General features: G+C 35.2%; 1 protein-coding gene across 3 annotated transcripts in view; it reads right to left on the bottom strand.

The window, feature by feature from the left end:
* The window catches only part of LOC106875235 (follistatin-related protein 5), a 368,722-nt gene that overhangs the window by 113,474 nt on the left and 238,674 nt on the right, over positions 1-16,574 (bottom strand). For all 3 annotated transcript variants that reach the window (XM_014923295.3, XM_014923296.3, XM_052966672.2), the window contains exon 4: positions 1,829-2,047. In XM_014923295.3, the coding sequence (XP_014778781.1) occupies positions 1,829-2,047 (219 nt within the window). The remainder of the gene's footprint in view (positions 1-1,828; positions 2,048-16,574) is intronic.

The raw sequence follows: 16,574 nt of genomic DNA on the forward strand, positions 1-16,574 counted from the left end.
ATCCTCTCAACTCACGTTTATCATTGAGACAGAGCTGCATCAGCACTAGGATACTAATCATTTCGAGGAGACTGGAGCAACATGAAATGGAATGACTTGCTCAAGGACACAACACACATCGATTGATCGATCAATATATATATACATATATATATATATATATATATATATATATATATATATATAATAATTTTCCAGAGGAAAATATCGAATTTGATATATCGAATTTGAAGTCTCTGTCTCTTTTGAATATGAAAATTTAAAAGTTAAAGACCTTATATATATTTATATATATATATATATATATATATATATATATATATATAGATAGATAGATAGAGAGAGAGAATGAGAGAGAGAGAGAGAATGAGAGAGAGAGAGAATGAGAGAGAGAGAGAGAGAGAGAGATGTGGCTGTAAGCGTGCATGTGAGACAGTGTGGACGTATGTGTGTTCTTATATGAAATGAAACCAATAAATCTACTTCTAAGACTAAATCGAGCTGGCTTTCAATAATCCTTTCTTAGCTATTTGAGATTATTTTAAAGGCGTTGAATATTTGTCACATAAAAACATTTCCCAGTCCTCTTAATGGTGGCATAGTGGTTAGAGTGTGATGCCAGAAGATCATAAGACCATGGGTTCACTCCTTGGATAGAGTAATGCGTGGTGTCTTTGAGCAAGACACTTCACTTTGTGTTACTTTAGCTTAATCACCTGTACTGAGTACTCGCCTGCTGCTGATAGAAAGAATCTTTCCTTCTAGCTGCCATATACCTAATGTTTCGATAGGACAAAGGTAAATGGACCGAAAGCGTACCTTTGCTCGCAACTATACAGGCGCCTACAGCAATTAACAAAAGCATGGTACACATTAGCAAGCCATACTCGCTCGAGAGTGATGGCAGCTGGGGTTTGTTACATAACTACTTCCCTCACAAGTGGTTATGAAAATGTTTAATAAGGAAATATATACCGGTTATATTTGAGGAAACAGCGCGTATGAAAGACAAACATTCTCATGTTTTTAATTGAAATAATTATGTATAATTTATGTACAAAGTTCGTAATTTCAAGGGAGTTGTAGTGGTTGATTACTTCGCTGCTAGTATTTGCGGTGTTAGATGTAGAGCAATAATTCTAAAAAGCTGGCTAATTCATGAAACATATATTAATGTATTAAATTGTAAACAAAGACTTAAATGTTAGCAAACAAGGTTCATATACGTGCTTGTACGTATTTACTGAGCAAAAACAGTGTCGCCAGTAAAATAGTGTTTTTGCACCTGGCAATAAATAAATGTCCAGAAATCGAAGTATGGAGGGAGCGCGGTAATTAGAAGAAGGAATGTTAAGGTTTTTTGAAAGGATAAAATGACTTCAGGTTTGGATTCAAAGAAATTGCTGCTATTGGCAAGGAATAAAATACAGAAGTGTTTAAGTATCCATTTTATAATTCCTGAATAAAACGACTCGTGATTATATATAAAGGCATACAATAATATCATATTATGTTATATTATAGATATATATGTTGTTGTTTCCCGGTTTCATTGGCTTATAGGTTCCCTACCTGGATGGGACGCCGGTCCGTCGCAGGTGAGTTGCTAGATACAGGAGGAAAGAGTGAGAGAAAGTAGTGAAGAAAGAGTCAGCAGAAGTTCGCCATTACCTTCTGCCGGAGCCGCGTAGAGCTTAGGTGTTTCGGTCATAAACACACACATCACCCTGTCTGAGATTCGAACTCGCGATCCCTCGACCGCGAGTCCGCTGCTCTAACCGTTAGGCCATGTGCCTCCACTATATATATAATACATATAAATACTTACGGATGCCATGAAGACAAGTTCCTTTTGGATCAACTTTGATATGCTTCTCGATAACGCAAGCGACCCGATGCAATTCACAATGGCTTGGGTACAGGGTACCATCGGAGCCACATACTGGTTTACTGAGACCCCAACAATAATCTTCGTCGGCACACACACAAGTAGAACTTTTACAAACACGTCCGCTGCGGCAGTCCAAATCATCTTCACAATTTTGAGCTGAAATTAAAGGAATTGTACATTTACTTTAAATATAAACGTTTAAAAGTTTGGAAAGTCGGTCTTTCCGGGATATAGACATTGATTATTTTTAATGAAGCATTGAATGATGCTAACAAAAATTAAAACTCGTAAAACAGAAACTTTATATTTCATTTCTAGATGTATCGTGTCATCAAAAGGTTTGTGTTTCGATAATGGTGCGATAAATCCTTAGCATCAAATCCTTGTTAACCTTCTTTCCTTTGGTCGTTTTCTCGGTTGCTAATGGTTACTTGAGATTTTAGAGGTTTCTAATTATCAATATCGTTTATACCAATGAGTTTAAAGAATTCTGTTAGGTTTTACTGGAGTAAAAGCAAATTTCTTTGACTATATGGAAAAAAAATTCCTTTGGGAATCTTTTTAAGGCCTGAACATGCGGCTGTACAGAAAAAATTAAAAGCTGGTATCAAAATATAAAGGATGTGTGGCTGGCAAGTTTATCGGTAGAAGGCTTCTATTGTAAAGTCATTCAAATAGACACAAAGATCTAAATAGTATTTGAAAGAATAGTAGAAAAATTAATATTAATTAATAAAATCAAAATTAATATTGGCTTCAATTCGGGATTGAAACTGCACCGAACTCTCCATTTAACAAGATCGTTTACACATACACACAAATGTATGTATTAATTTCTTACTTATGTATGCAGTTTAAACCTTAATTGCATTCAACTTCAGTTCCTCTGACCATATCAAACTTTCATTTATTCCTTTCTTAGTCTTACCTAAGTTCACACCTGGCTATTTTCTCTAGCCTTTCTCCCTTTTAGAAATGTCTCCGTCTGGAAGAATCTCTACTCACGTGTCTTTCCACTATTTATTCACTCACCAGAATTCGAAAAGATAACGCCAAACTTATCCAGTCATCCCGACCGAATAAGAACAAATATCCCTTAGACAGAATTAGTTATTTAAATATTTGAGAACAGAATGCAAACAAATAAAATGATAAAGAAAAAAAAAGATAAGGAATAAGAATAAAAATGATATCGAGGTCAAGGAAGCGGAAACATAATAAACTTAATGAATTTTTTGTTGTTTTTTCTCTTTCTGTATGTCATAATTTCCTCTTTTCCGTCTACATGTCATAATTCTAAGTAGAAACTGAATGGTGCCAGACTAATGTATTTCACATTATTTAGTACGGCACAAGAGCGATGGTTTGGCAGTTTCGTTAGAGCATTGGTATTTAGTCACGGCTGCTTATGTTCTTAATTCAAATCTTGTCGATGTCAAATTTGTCTCTCATTATTTCGGGGCAGTAAAAAAATAATAATAATTGTAGTAATTACTAATCAAGTACTGGGGATAGGTGTTGGCTTCAAATTTTGGCTCAAGGCCAGCAATTTCAGGGGGTGGATGTAAGTCAATTTCATCGCCCCCCTCCCTCGCCCCACAAAAAGGCCGAGCCGACACCCGAAGCATTTGAACTCAGAACGTAAAGTCGGAAGAAATGCTGTTAAGCACTTTGTCCTCCGTGGTAACGGTTCTGCCATCTCGCCACCTTACTGGGGATAGATATTGACAAATTCCAACACACACAGATCCTTGTTAATGTGACAACGGGATTCAAGATACAGGGTGTTCAAATCGTCTCTCCGCAGTAAGTGTTTTATTGCAAAATAAATATTTGGAAAGTGAGATGGAAGGATAGGGGAGATACAATCTGGATCATAATGTGGGTGGTAGACAGAAGGAGAGGGAAAGTAAAGAAATGAAGGGGCGAAGGGAGAAAAGGTGAGATTGAAAGAGTGTGAGAAAGAAAGATGGGGAGTGAGAGAGAGAGATATAGTGAATAGTGTAAGATATATATATATATATGTATATATATATTTAAATTCTTCAAGGTGGTGCCCCAGCATTGCTATATTCTAATGACTGAAACAAGTAAAAAATAAAAAGTAGGAGATATTACATGTGTGTGTGTGAGCCTGTATATATATATATATATATATATATATATATGTATGTATGTATGTATATATGTATGTATGTACACACACACACACACACACATATATATATATATATATATGTGTGTGTGTGTGTGTGTGTGTGTGTGTATACATAGTTGAAATTTATAGAAAAACAAAAGACGAAGAAAGGTGTATGAACAAAAAGCAGGTGTATTAGTTTGACGGTTGGGAAAATGAAAAAATCTCTTTTACGTTTCGATTCGAGCCTGCGCTCTTCGACAGAAAATAATAAGAGAAAATAAACAGAGAAAGAATGAAAAACAACTTGTAGATTTCAGAGGTCAGTGTGTGTGTGTGTGTGTCACACTGTCATTTATGTAGGCGTTAAATAGCATTCCTGTATCAAGGAATATGATGTTGGTGTGTCTATGTACGCATTAGTCACTTTTGCAATTTACTAAACCCGTTCACACACACATAGCATGCATGCATAAACACACACACTTACACATACATGCATAAACAAATGATTTGTTGGGAACTACGCAGAATTGCATTAATAGCGAGAAAATAGAAAGAAACAAGAAGCGGAATTTTGCGTAGCATGGGAATCGTCGTAAAAACCGTTTTCCTACGATTTAGTTGTTTCTAAAATCTAAGAAAAAAATCCTTAAAGAAGAATTAGGAAACGCTAGGGATTTGTATATTAAATTATTTCTGTATGAGGTATTGAGCAAAGAAAGGAATTTGCATTTACGTAGAATGTTTGAAAGAGTTTAAGACCGGAGATTGTTTTAAGTTAAGAAGAAAATGAAAAGAGAAGTTTGTATCTCATAGGGAAACCAGTTTATAAAGCCAGGCTGGATATTGGAGAATGTAAATACAGGAATTCTTGTATGTTGGTTTCAGATTTTGGCACAAGACCTGCAATCTAAAGGAAGTGGGTACGTCGATTACGTCGACTTTAGCATGCAACTGGTGTTTGTTTTATCGACACGAAAGGCAAAGTCGACCACGGCTGAATTTGAACTCAGAACTTAGCTAACGATTCTGCCAGTTTGTTAACGTGGAATTATTTCAAATTAGTTAAAACAATTAAAGAAAACTAAAAACATATTCATTGCTAGAATTATGTGTTATTGAATATAAGTTTAATGTTTTCTATGTGGAGGCGCAATGGCCCAATGACCCAGTGGTTAGGGCAGCGGACTCGCGGTCGTAGGATCGCAGTTTCTATTCCCAGACCGGGTGTTGTGAGTGTTCATTGAACGAAAACACCTAAAGCTTCACAATCCTTTGGCAGGGGGTTGTGGCGAACGCTGCTGTACTCTTTCACCACAACTTTCACTCACTCTTTCTTCCTGTTGTACCTGTATTGTTACACTCTGTGTCACGCTGAATCTCCCCCGAGAACTATGTTAAGTGTACACGTGTCTGTGGAGTGCTCAACCACTTGCACGTTAATTTCACGTGCAGGATCAACTGGATCCGTCGTCGTTGCAACCAACGGAGTGCCATTGTTTCCTATGTTAGGAATCCATTACAGCAGAAAAATCGACAGATATCTCATATTTTTGTATTTGGATTGCAAGATTCTTGATGTGAACGTGTGTGTTGAAACATAATTTGTTGCAACTCGGGAGGGTCATTATGCCGATAATAAACACACGATCTGCTTCTGTTTCACACCTTTTATTATAATTATTAGTCGATTGATCATGTAGCGAATTAACCGATTGCTTAATTAAACACTTGGTCGACCAATCAATCCTCCAGGTTTGTCAAAGATAGCGTCGATGACGACAGCATCAATGGCATTCCCTCTCTACTTCAGGTTTGATTGATCGCTCAATAAGATAAACAAGTGATTATTTAATTGGTCAACCGATTAACCAATTGACTAAAAATAATGCAAGAAGTGAAATAACACCAGTGCGTGTGTTTATTATTGGCATACAGCGAAAAGGTAGGCATGTAAATATGCGCTATAATATATGACCGTGAGCATTGAGAAGAAATGAGCTGTATGAAATTGTTTAGAATATGAATTAATGGAGGAAGACAACTCGAAATGATAACAATTCATGATGGAAAGGAGAAGACTTTAAAATGTCTCATAGCATGGAGACAGTATCAGACATTATTTGAAATTTATGAATTAGAATAAAAGAGAAACTCGAGTTAATATTTCTCAGACACTAAAACGTCAGTCATTAAGTAGAAGTATTTATCGAAGACAACATGGTTTTGAGAATGGAATGTACGAGTTCAATGCCAGCTTTAAGCAATAGGGAAAGTTAATTTACTAAGAGATAATAATGTTCGTTGCTTATTATGGTCATAAGTTATGTACAAGGGATTATCCACGAAATATGTTTGTATATAAGCTTATGTTTGTGTGAAAGCTAGAGATACCTAGTTATATTAAGAGGGAAATTTTAATGTTCAGCAATCATAGCAATGTTTAAAGTAAGGTAGCGAGTTAAATACGATGAAGTAGACAATTGGTGAAGTTCTATAAAAAGTTTTAAGTTAATGCAACGAGAAAAGCTGTTTTTCGATAAGACAAATTAAAAGCATTAAATTGGAAATTATAAAGAAGAGATTAAAAATAGAAGAAATAGTAAAAAAATGATGAAGAACAGGCAGATAATAGAGATTAAGAAGCAGCAGGAGAATACAATAGGTTATATTAAGCAAAACAAGAATAACTTACACATACGTTTACACACATGCATATAAATGCACGCATGCGTAACTTAATGAATTGAAAACTGACAAAAAGCTAAAACAGACGAAGCAGTAAAACAAGGAAGTTATGCAATGAAGACTTCTCTCACTTTTCAATTCTCTTCTAACGTTATTGCACTTATTTTTGTATTACTCTTATTAGTATTATTATTATTTATTGAAGACGTCGCACCATATCCAATATTGTGATGTTGTAGATTGAAGATATTGTGTCTACCGGAGGTTTGGGTTTGTATTGTCTGTCAAGTCACAACAAGTACCTCAGACAGACAGTACTTTACGCAGTACGCGTGCAGATCCAAGTAAAGCCGACTTTTGCAATACACCATCATTGTAGGGTATTTCTAAAATGTCCAGATATTTTTTTCAGGTTGGGTGGTATTTCAATATTCCGATTCCAATGCTCCGATGACTACAGGGACAACCTTTACGTTTCGCTCTCGCAGTTGTCATATCTCGGCAACCCCAATTCTCAGCTCTCCATATTTATCAACCTTTTCTCTTTCTTTCATGATGAGATGTTGATCTCCAGGCACTGCCGCGTCGATCATTAGGAACTCTTGTTTGTCCTTCCTAAAGGTTACTATATCCGAGTTACTGTGCACTAACACCTTGTCCGTCTGGAAGTCAAAGTCACAAAGGATCTTTGCCTTCCCGTTTTCGTGCGTTACCTTTTCCGGTGTACGTTGGTATCAAGTACCCGTAACTTCGCATCCATACTTCCGGCAAGAGCAAATACTTCCGGCAAGAGCAAATACTTCCGGCATAGTAGCAAGTGAAGGTTTTGGGCTACCTTGTCGTGTGCGAATGTGTGCGTAAATTTCGTTTCCTACTTTACATATAGTCTTGTATACGGCAGGGCCGCTTGCTTTCCCCTTCATTTTTGAAGATATTAGGTACATCACATTCCTTCCGCCCCTTGGCTGAATTTAGCGAAACTCGATCTGCTGGAAGCATTTGGAACAGACTACCATGACTTGATGGCACTAGATTGTCAAGTAAGAGGACAAAAATAGAAGCGAAGAGATAAAAGACCAGGAATCATATTCATTGAATTTGCTAATGGCACCGATGGAATTACTCGTGTGTCTGTAGAAGGTACGAAGTATAGTATTTGTGAAGCCAAACAAAATGGTAGATGGTAAATTTGCTATTTATGGTAGGAAATATAAGGAAATTGTGTGACGAAGTGAGAGAAATTTTTGTAACTTGTTCTCGACTGTGATATGGATGAAACTGCGTTCAAATAATCTTTTAGGGAATCAACTTGGAAACGGATCTTTGTCCGATTCTCATGTAAAGCTGATAAATTCATCGTGATATAAATTTACTCCAACTCTGATTTAATATTATGAAAGTGGTATAATATATAAAGCATTGTGAAACCGAGTTGAAAAAATTTAGAATGCCATTAAATAATTATGCTTTTTTTTTCTGATTCATCAGGGGAGAGGTTCACCAATAAGCTTCCGCAATAAAATTGTCTGCAAAGTGAGTTTGTGCATTATGAATCAACATTATCTATCAGTTCTGAGACCGCCTATTCCCGTATAAACAACAGATGCAGTGAAGCAGAGACTAAATATACAACCGGCATAACCTGGGCTTTCTTTCAGTAAATACTTGTTTAGAAAAGCAATTTACACACGGATTCATGGTACATACATTTGTCAACTGCCCCATTAATAATGTAAACATATATTTACTGGTTTACATGCATATCCACTCAAAAAATATCTTCATAAATATACTTATGAGAAAATATCTGGATAGATATCATTATACCCTGAATGTTTTGGCCATCATCAAAGCCACAGAACAGAAGACATTTCCTTGATATATTTAAACTTAAAATCTCCAGTTGAGATCGACCTACAGCCCAGCCTAGAGTAACACTTTGTGAAAACAATCGAATTTTGATGTAATGAATATATCTATCCATTCTAGTATCAATATTTGAGTTTAATTTTCTAAATATAACCTTAGCTTTACAACAACTTTCCATCTTTTAAGAAACTAAATGCAAAGCTAAACACACAGACTCACACACTCACACGCACATACATACATACATAATACATACACACATACATACATACATACATACATACGTAACACACTACCTAAATACCAATCTTGAGAAATTAGGCTTCTCAAAACCACAAAGGTGAAAGCTAATTCGAAGACTACAGATCCAATCCATCACTGGAACTGTAAAAATCTGTAAAACTTTCCAGAAGTTTATCATTTAAATATATATGAGCATGTCTAGATATGTAACTTTATGCATGAGAATACATACATAAAGCAAAACATACATACACACATACATACATGCATACATACATACATACATACATACATACATACATACATACATACATACATACATACATACATACATACAAGCAAAAATATCCTGTTATTGATGTTGAAATTCCAATGAAGGCACCTTGAATCTAGGTTAGGAACCGGTTCTTTCTCTATTGGCAAGAAATCTTGAAGTAAGGCATACACATGTATATACATATACAATATCTCACAGAAGTATGTATACCCCTAAAAAAATTTCAGTAAAATTGCGGTTACTCTGATAATATGGAAGAAAATCAAACGTAATTTATACCGAATAAAATATATTATACATGCAAACATTACACAAATTTAGAACATAAAACATTAAACGGTTTTAAAGATATGAACGAAATATTAATTTTCAAGCGATACAAAAATATGTACATCTGAAAGGAAATTTGTTATATTCAATGTTTCATCCATTTATTTTTTTACTAAATTTAGATTTCGCTGATAATTTCAATTCTAATAAATAATTTCTCCTAGCATTTTTGCACCGGTTATTGTTACTGCATCTGCAGGAATTCTGATTTGTGTACCGTGGTGAAAATCTTCTTCATTGTGATTAAAATGGCATCAAAAAGAAAAGAATTGTTTGAAGATTTGAAGAAAATTATTTTTAATTTGCTCAAGAATTGTTTAGGATACAAATTAATTAGAAAAACGAATACGTATTAGCGTAAACAGTTATTAAAGTTACTCAGAACTACAAAGCTATTGGACGGCTAAGCAATAAACATCGTCCAGGTCGTCCTTCTATTTTAACTGCGCGTGATATTCGCCACATCGAACGTTGCGTGATGGACGACAGGCGTCGTACTGCTTCATCTTTGGCCCAACAATTGTCTTTCTTTTGTCGAAAGAGTGTATCCGTCCAAACAGTTCACCGACGTTTGAAACAGTGTGGTCTTCATGGACGCATTCCTCGTAGGAAGCCTCTCCTCACTACCAGGCATAAATCAAGTCGTCTTTCTTTTGCCGAAACCTATGTGAGTAAGGGTAAGGAGTTTTGGAATAAAAATTCTTTTTTCTAACGAGACTAAAATCAACTTGTTTGATTTAGATGGTATTAAATGAGTATGGCAACGACCAGGTGAAGATAACAGCGACAAATGCACCGTACCTACCGCGAAACACGGCCGCGAAAGTGTAATGCTTTGGAGATGCATGAGTGTGGCTGGTGTGTGAGGACTCACATTTATTGAGAGAATAATGTATTCAAAGCCTTATTGTGACATATCGCAGAAAACAATGTTGAAAAGCATCAAGGAACTAAGAAGACAATCCATGTTCCAGCATGATAATGACCCTAAATACACTTCAAAGGAAACGACTAAGTTTTTATCAGATAAAAAAGACAAAGGTATTGCTTTGGCCTACCATGTCACTTGATATAAGCCCAATAGAACATCTGTGGGGTGTTTTGAAAAGGAAAGTTGAAGAAAAAAAAACCCGCAATGTAACACAGTTGAAAAATATCATTCAGAATGAATGGAGGCCGATTTCATCGGTTATATGCGGAAACGTAGTCGACTCTTTGCCCAGAGGACTTAATGCAGTCATTGAAAGCAAGGGCGGTCACACCAAATACTGAATATAACAAATAACCCTATTGGATGTACATATTCTGTATCGTTTGAAAATTAATCTTTCGTTCATATCTTTAAAAATATTTATTGTTTTGTATTCCAAATTTGTATGTTTGCTTGTATAATATATTTTATTCGGGATAAATTTCGTTTGGTTTCTTTCGATATTATCAGAGTAATGGCAATTTTACTGAAATATTTTAGGGGTGTACATACATCTGTGAGATACTGTATATATAAATAAATAAATATATATATATATATATATATATATATATATATATATATACAAACAATAATAGCTATAATAATATATCATAATAACTTACAAAGCCTTCTGGTTTGTTTATAAATATTATATATATATAATGATACCCAAATCATTCAGCGACATAATTGCTAATTAAGCATGAAAAACTATTACTTTACTGTTATCCAATATTTGATCCAAGAGAGCTTTCTTCAATAACATAACCCCTTATAACAATAAAACTTACAAACAATGCCGGTTTAAGCATAAAACTAGTCGTATATATAATATCAATTATCGGACACAAACATAAAAAACTTAAAATTACTTGGTTCACTGCCTCATTTCATATAAATATAAGTTTTACGTATTGTTTAGGACCTCTTTTACTTATTAGATGAATATTAAACGAAGACTCGGGAATATTTATTCTAAATAGAAATAATGTTAAATTAGGTTTAGCTGTACACAAAGTATTGCAACAAAAGCAGTTTACATTAATAGTATAAAAACCTTAAGCAACAATCTACATTTAATATTTACTGTAGATGAAGTTGCCTGTTAAACAATTGATGGATTTCAGAGTCGATGTTTTATGATGCAAAACTATTTACTGCTTGTAATTCAGTTTCCGAAGACTATCGGTTTCACTGAAAAATTAGTTTAAGGAACGATTTAAATTAGTTTAGGGAACGATTTAATTAGAAATCTTTAGATAAACATTTTATCTAAATACTTATTGCCCTTTTTGGAATAACTATGTTAGATTCAAGAGAATTGTTTGGAAGATATTAGATGAAATGTGTCGGTTGCTTTAGGCTCTTAACACCTGCTAATGGTATTGAAGTGGTGCCAACGTGACATACGGTAGTCTCGGGCATCTAAACCTAGCAGAGTTTATCAGCCTCGAGGTCCGACCACTGATGCTTTCTATCGGAAAGGGAGAGAGAGGGGGAAGTGAAAGAAAGAAAGATAGGCACCAACCCTATTAGTGGAATGGAAATTTGTGCATCGACTTCGAAAAGCTGAAAGGCGAATTGGATAACTCAAGACACACACTGCCCATTCATTTCTTTGTATGAATGAGACATTATGAGAAATAGTTAATTGTAATACATGTAAATTCGCATAAAATAATACTTATATCTATTTATCGCTTATATGTATGTATGTATGTATGTATGTATGTATGCATGTGAGTCTGTGTGTATGTTTGTGAATATTAATGCTTGTTTTTATGTCAACGTATGTATCAAAATATTTGACTTTAACTGAATACATTTCGTAGGATACTTGCTTATTAGACTTTTACATGGCAATGGTGGAAAATAACTACAAATTTTCGGCATGCTTCCTTCGTCAGACCGTATATACATACATACATACATACATACATACATGCATGCATACATACATACATACATACATACATACATACTAACGTAACGCACTACCTAAATACCAATCTTGAGAAATAAGGCTTCTCAAAGCCAAATAGGAGAAAGCTAATTCGAAGAATGCAGATCCAATCTATCACTGGAACTGTCAAAAATCTGTAAAAAACGTCCCAGAAGTTTATCGTTTAAGTATATATGAGCATGTCTAGATATGTAACTATATGCATGAGAATACATACATAAAACAAAACTTTAAAATCTGCACATATACATACATGCAAACAAAAATACCCTGTTGTTCATGTTGAAATTCTGATGAAGGAACCTTGAATCTAAGTTAGAAACCGACTCTTTATTGGTAAGATATCTTGAAATAAAACTGAACATACATACATACATACATAATACATACATGCATGCATGCATGCATACATACATACATACATACATACATACATACATACATACTTCTCTGAACTAGCTAAATGCCTACCCCTTCAAATCTAACGCACTCGATACAATGCCTGTCATTGCACCATATATATCTCACCTTCCACATTTAGCACTAAATGCCTTGTCCAAACTAACCTTCTTAGAATCCCATCCATTCTATTATTATCTGCAGAGACACATCGGAAGAATTTAAAACTGAGCATCACTTACATTGATATCACTAAGTCTAAGTTGGTGTACTCAAACTAACTTTAAAATCAAATATTTTACAATTATATATATTTGTGGTGCACCAGCATGACCGCAGCCACTTGGCTGAAACACATAAATAAATAAATAAATAAATATATATATATATATATATATATATATATATATATATATATATATATATATATATATATATATATATATATATATATATATACAGATGGCTGTGCGAATTGTTTTATTGTGTGTGCATAACTGAACTTTCTATTTAGAAATGTTTGTCAATGTACAATATTAATGCATATAACAATAACAGTATTTTGTTCAATTCTATGTAATGTGTTCTCACAATCTGAAATGATAAAGTAGATTTATTTCTAACAATGGAATTAAAGTAGTCATTCATTGCAAGATTAACATATCACGGAATGAACCATGTTTAAAAACGGAAGAGATCTTCAGTTGTATGAATGTTCTCGGAATAGAACATCTACAGGATTACAATTTATTGCAAAATGGACGAGCCTGTGCAAATATCAGTAACACTGTCCCTGATACAACACAGTAATGGTTACAGGAAGCAATGTAAATGTTTCAATGATCAATTTCTCCAATCTCCAGTCAGAGGCCAGGTTCTAAAGTTAGTGAGATCGAGCACTTAAAAAACAAAGGCGTCGTGACACGTAACTTAGATAACTTAGAGATTTGGTTCGGCCATTATCAGCCCAAGCCATGACCAACTCAATAGCACCACCTGGAAAAGTCTTTTAAATGATTATTTCGGGACACCATGGGCCACTCAAGCAGAGAGTTGTTGGTTGAGACGTATCCAGGCGTAGGTGGTTTATCCGGTATTTCAAGGAGGAATTTGTCCAGGTGCCATTCGAATGTTGTGGGATCTTTTTCGACTTGAATTTCTTTCGGGATTACATTGAAAAATCCAGGACCATTTGCAGTGAAGAAATTGTGTCGCAGTTTTCCTATGTGATGTGATCTCCACCTTTGTAGGGGACGCATTGTATCGGGGCCTTGTCTTGCGTGAATTGTAAACATAATACAATTGTAAATATAAATCGCTTATATTTTGTAAAATCTTTCATTATTAATTAATATACGTAATTGTGTTCTCCCTTCATTAGTTTCAAGTTTCCATCACAATGTCCCGAGGTTGTGACGTCTAATTCTTCAGATGTTAGTGGCCACCAACACATCATGGGCGATTGAGCAGACAATTCAAATACGCAGAAGGTTGGTCAAATAAAATAATGACACCAGAAGTTTCTTCCACGGCCATGGGATGAGCAAAAAAAAAAAAGTGATTCGACTTTTATTCCTGAAGTGAACTAAAGAAATGTTTTTTTTAATGGTTGAAAAGGTGCCAATTTTAAAAAAATGCACTTGGGGTGGGTGGAGCGGTCTCACCCCTTACTCCCTTATTACCTATGCCACTGTCTCCGCTGAATTTTCCAAGACACAAATTTAGCTGAGCAACGGTGATATGGTTTTAAATGTATGACGTTAATCTTCCCCGGTTATGGCGCAGATTTATTTTTAATCCTTTGTATTAAAGGTTTAAAACCTGAAATTTTGGGGGTGGGGACTGGTCGATTATATCGACCCCAGTATTTAACTGATATTTAATTTATCGACCCCGAAAGGATGCAAGGCAAAGTCGACACCGGTGGAATTTGAAGACAGAACGTGGAGACAGAGGAAATGGCGATAAGGATCTTACCGGACGTGCTAACGACTCTGTCTGCTCGCCGCGGATCTATTATTAATAACAACTTTTTATGTAATGAACTGTTGCCTATTTTTGACAACCACTCGAAGTGAGACAATGCAGAATAAATAATAATTCTTCGCGATATCGTAAAACTTATTTGAACTCAACAGGAGAGGGTCCAATACAAACAAATCGCTTTTGAACTTGTTTACGTTCGATTCCAAGTAATATTACCTCCTATGTATACGTTCGTACTTACCTACCCACTTACATACCCTCCTACCTACACACATACACACACACACACACACACACACACACACACATACACGTAAACACTTTTTTAATATATAAATATATTTTCAAACAACAAATAACCTGCAAACAACATAATTTTTTCTCCCATCTTTCTGGAATACAAAAGAAGATTCGCCATATTGGAAGCCAGTCGTCAAAAGCCAGGTTTTTAAGCGTTATTTTTAGCAATAACCTAATAAACAAGATTTAAAATGAAAAGAAGTTGGAGTATTAGGCACTGTGGCTGATTTGCAACAGTCACTCTTCTTCTTCTTCTTCTTCTTCTTCTTCTTCTTCTTTTTCTTCTTCTTCTTCTTCTTCTTCGTCTTCTATGTCTGTGTGTGTGTGTGTGTGTGTGTGTGTGTGTATGTTTCTTTACAGATCTGCTATTCATTCTGTGCTATTTAAGCTTTTCCGAATCAAAAAAACGCAGTGATGATGAAAGATAAAGAAAAATACAGCAGGACGACTTCATTTTGAAATGCTACCAGAATCGAAGGAAAGCTATTGCAGAGCGAAGTAACATCTATTATTGCTCCTAATGTCTAATTGTGTGCTACTAGTGTATCGATTAGTTGATTCTGGGTCAGTACCAATAAGTATAGTTTATTCAATATGGAAGGAAAAATAAGGGGAGGTAAAATGTACCTGTTGATCAGCAGCAATGGTTGATGTAAATAATCAATAAACGACCGCTTACACACATACATGTACACAGCATATATCACACTACACATACACAGAGACCATTCAAGCATATATACACACATACATGGATGTATAAATTCATACCACATGCGCAAACTTGTACAGGTAATGTTCCTAAAACAAGGAGTTTATCACGGTTTTATGGCATCGACGCATGAAGTAAATCTTCCCTTCCGCTGAACACTACCATCCATAATTGATCTCAGTTTCAATACAAGCTCAATGAAACAATAAAATATTCGACATGTCAATGAAACAGTAAACAATCGACTTCAGATTCCAAACATTCTGTTCTGGCCTCCGAGAAAAATATTTAATTCCTCGTTCAAGTGAGCTCAACTCTTGAATGGACGTCGGATATAGTAATCAACGAAGATTGAGGGAGACTGAACACTATTCAATTTTTTTTCTCCGTGTTTTTCTCCTTGTCTCCGTATTCTTTCTGTTGAAGAGCGTAGCTCGAAACGTCAAAGACTTTCCGTATTCCCGAGCGTCATACTAATATATACTTTTGTTATTTACACCACCTGTCCTCGTCTGTTGTTATTTTTTGTATATTCTCCCATATATATATATATATATATATATATATATATACACACACACACTAGCGTGGTTAGTACATGTGCCGCCCCCAGAGCCCACATATTGCCTACAGCAATAACCTACAACAGGATGAAAAGTGCCGCCCGGGGTGGACCACCCGTAGCTGCGCTAGTGTATGTATGTATGTATGTATGTATGTATGTATGTATGTATGTATGTATGTGTGTATGTATACAGGGCTGGCCTTATGGTTGCTGGTGCCCTGGGCAAGCTGAACTTCGA

The sequence above is a fragment of the Octopus bimaculoides genome, chromosome 3 (genome assembly GCF_046866305.1).
Source record: "Octopus bimaculoides isolate indiv1 chromosome 3, ASM4686630v1, whole genome shotgun sequence".
Classification (NCBI taxonomy): domain Eukaryota; kingdom Metazoa; phylum Mollusca; class Cephalopoda; order Octopoda; family Octopodidae; genus Octopus; species Octopus bimaculoides.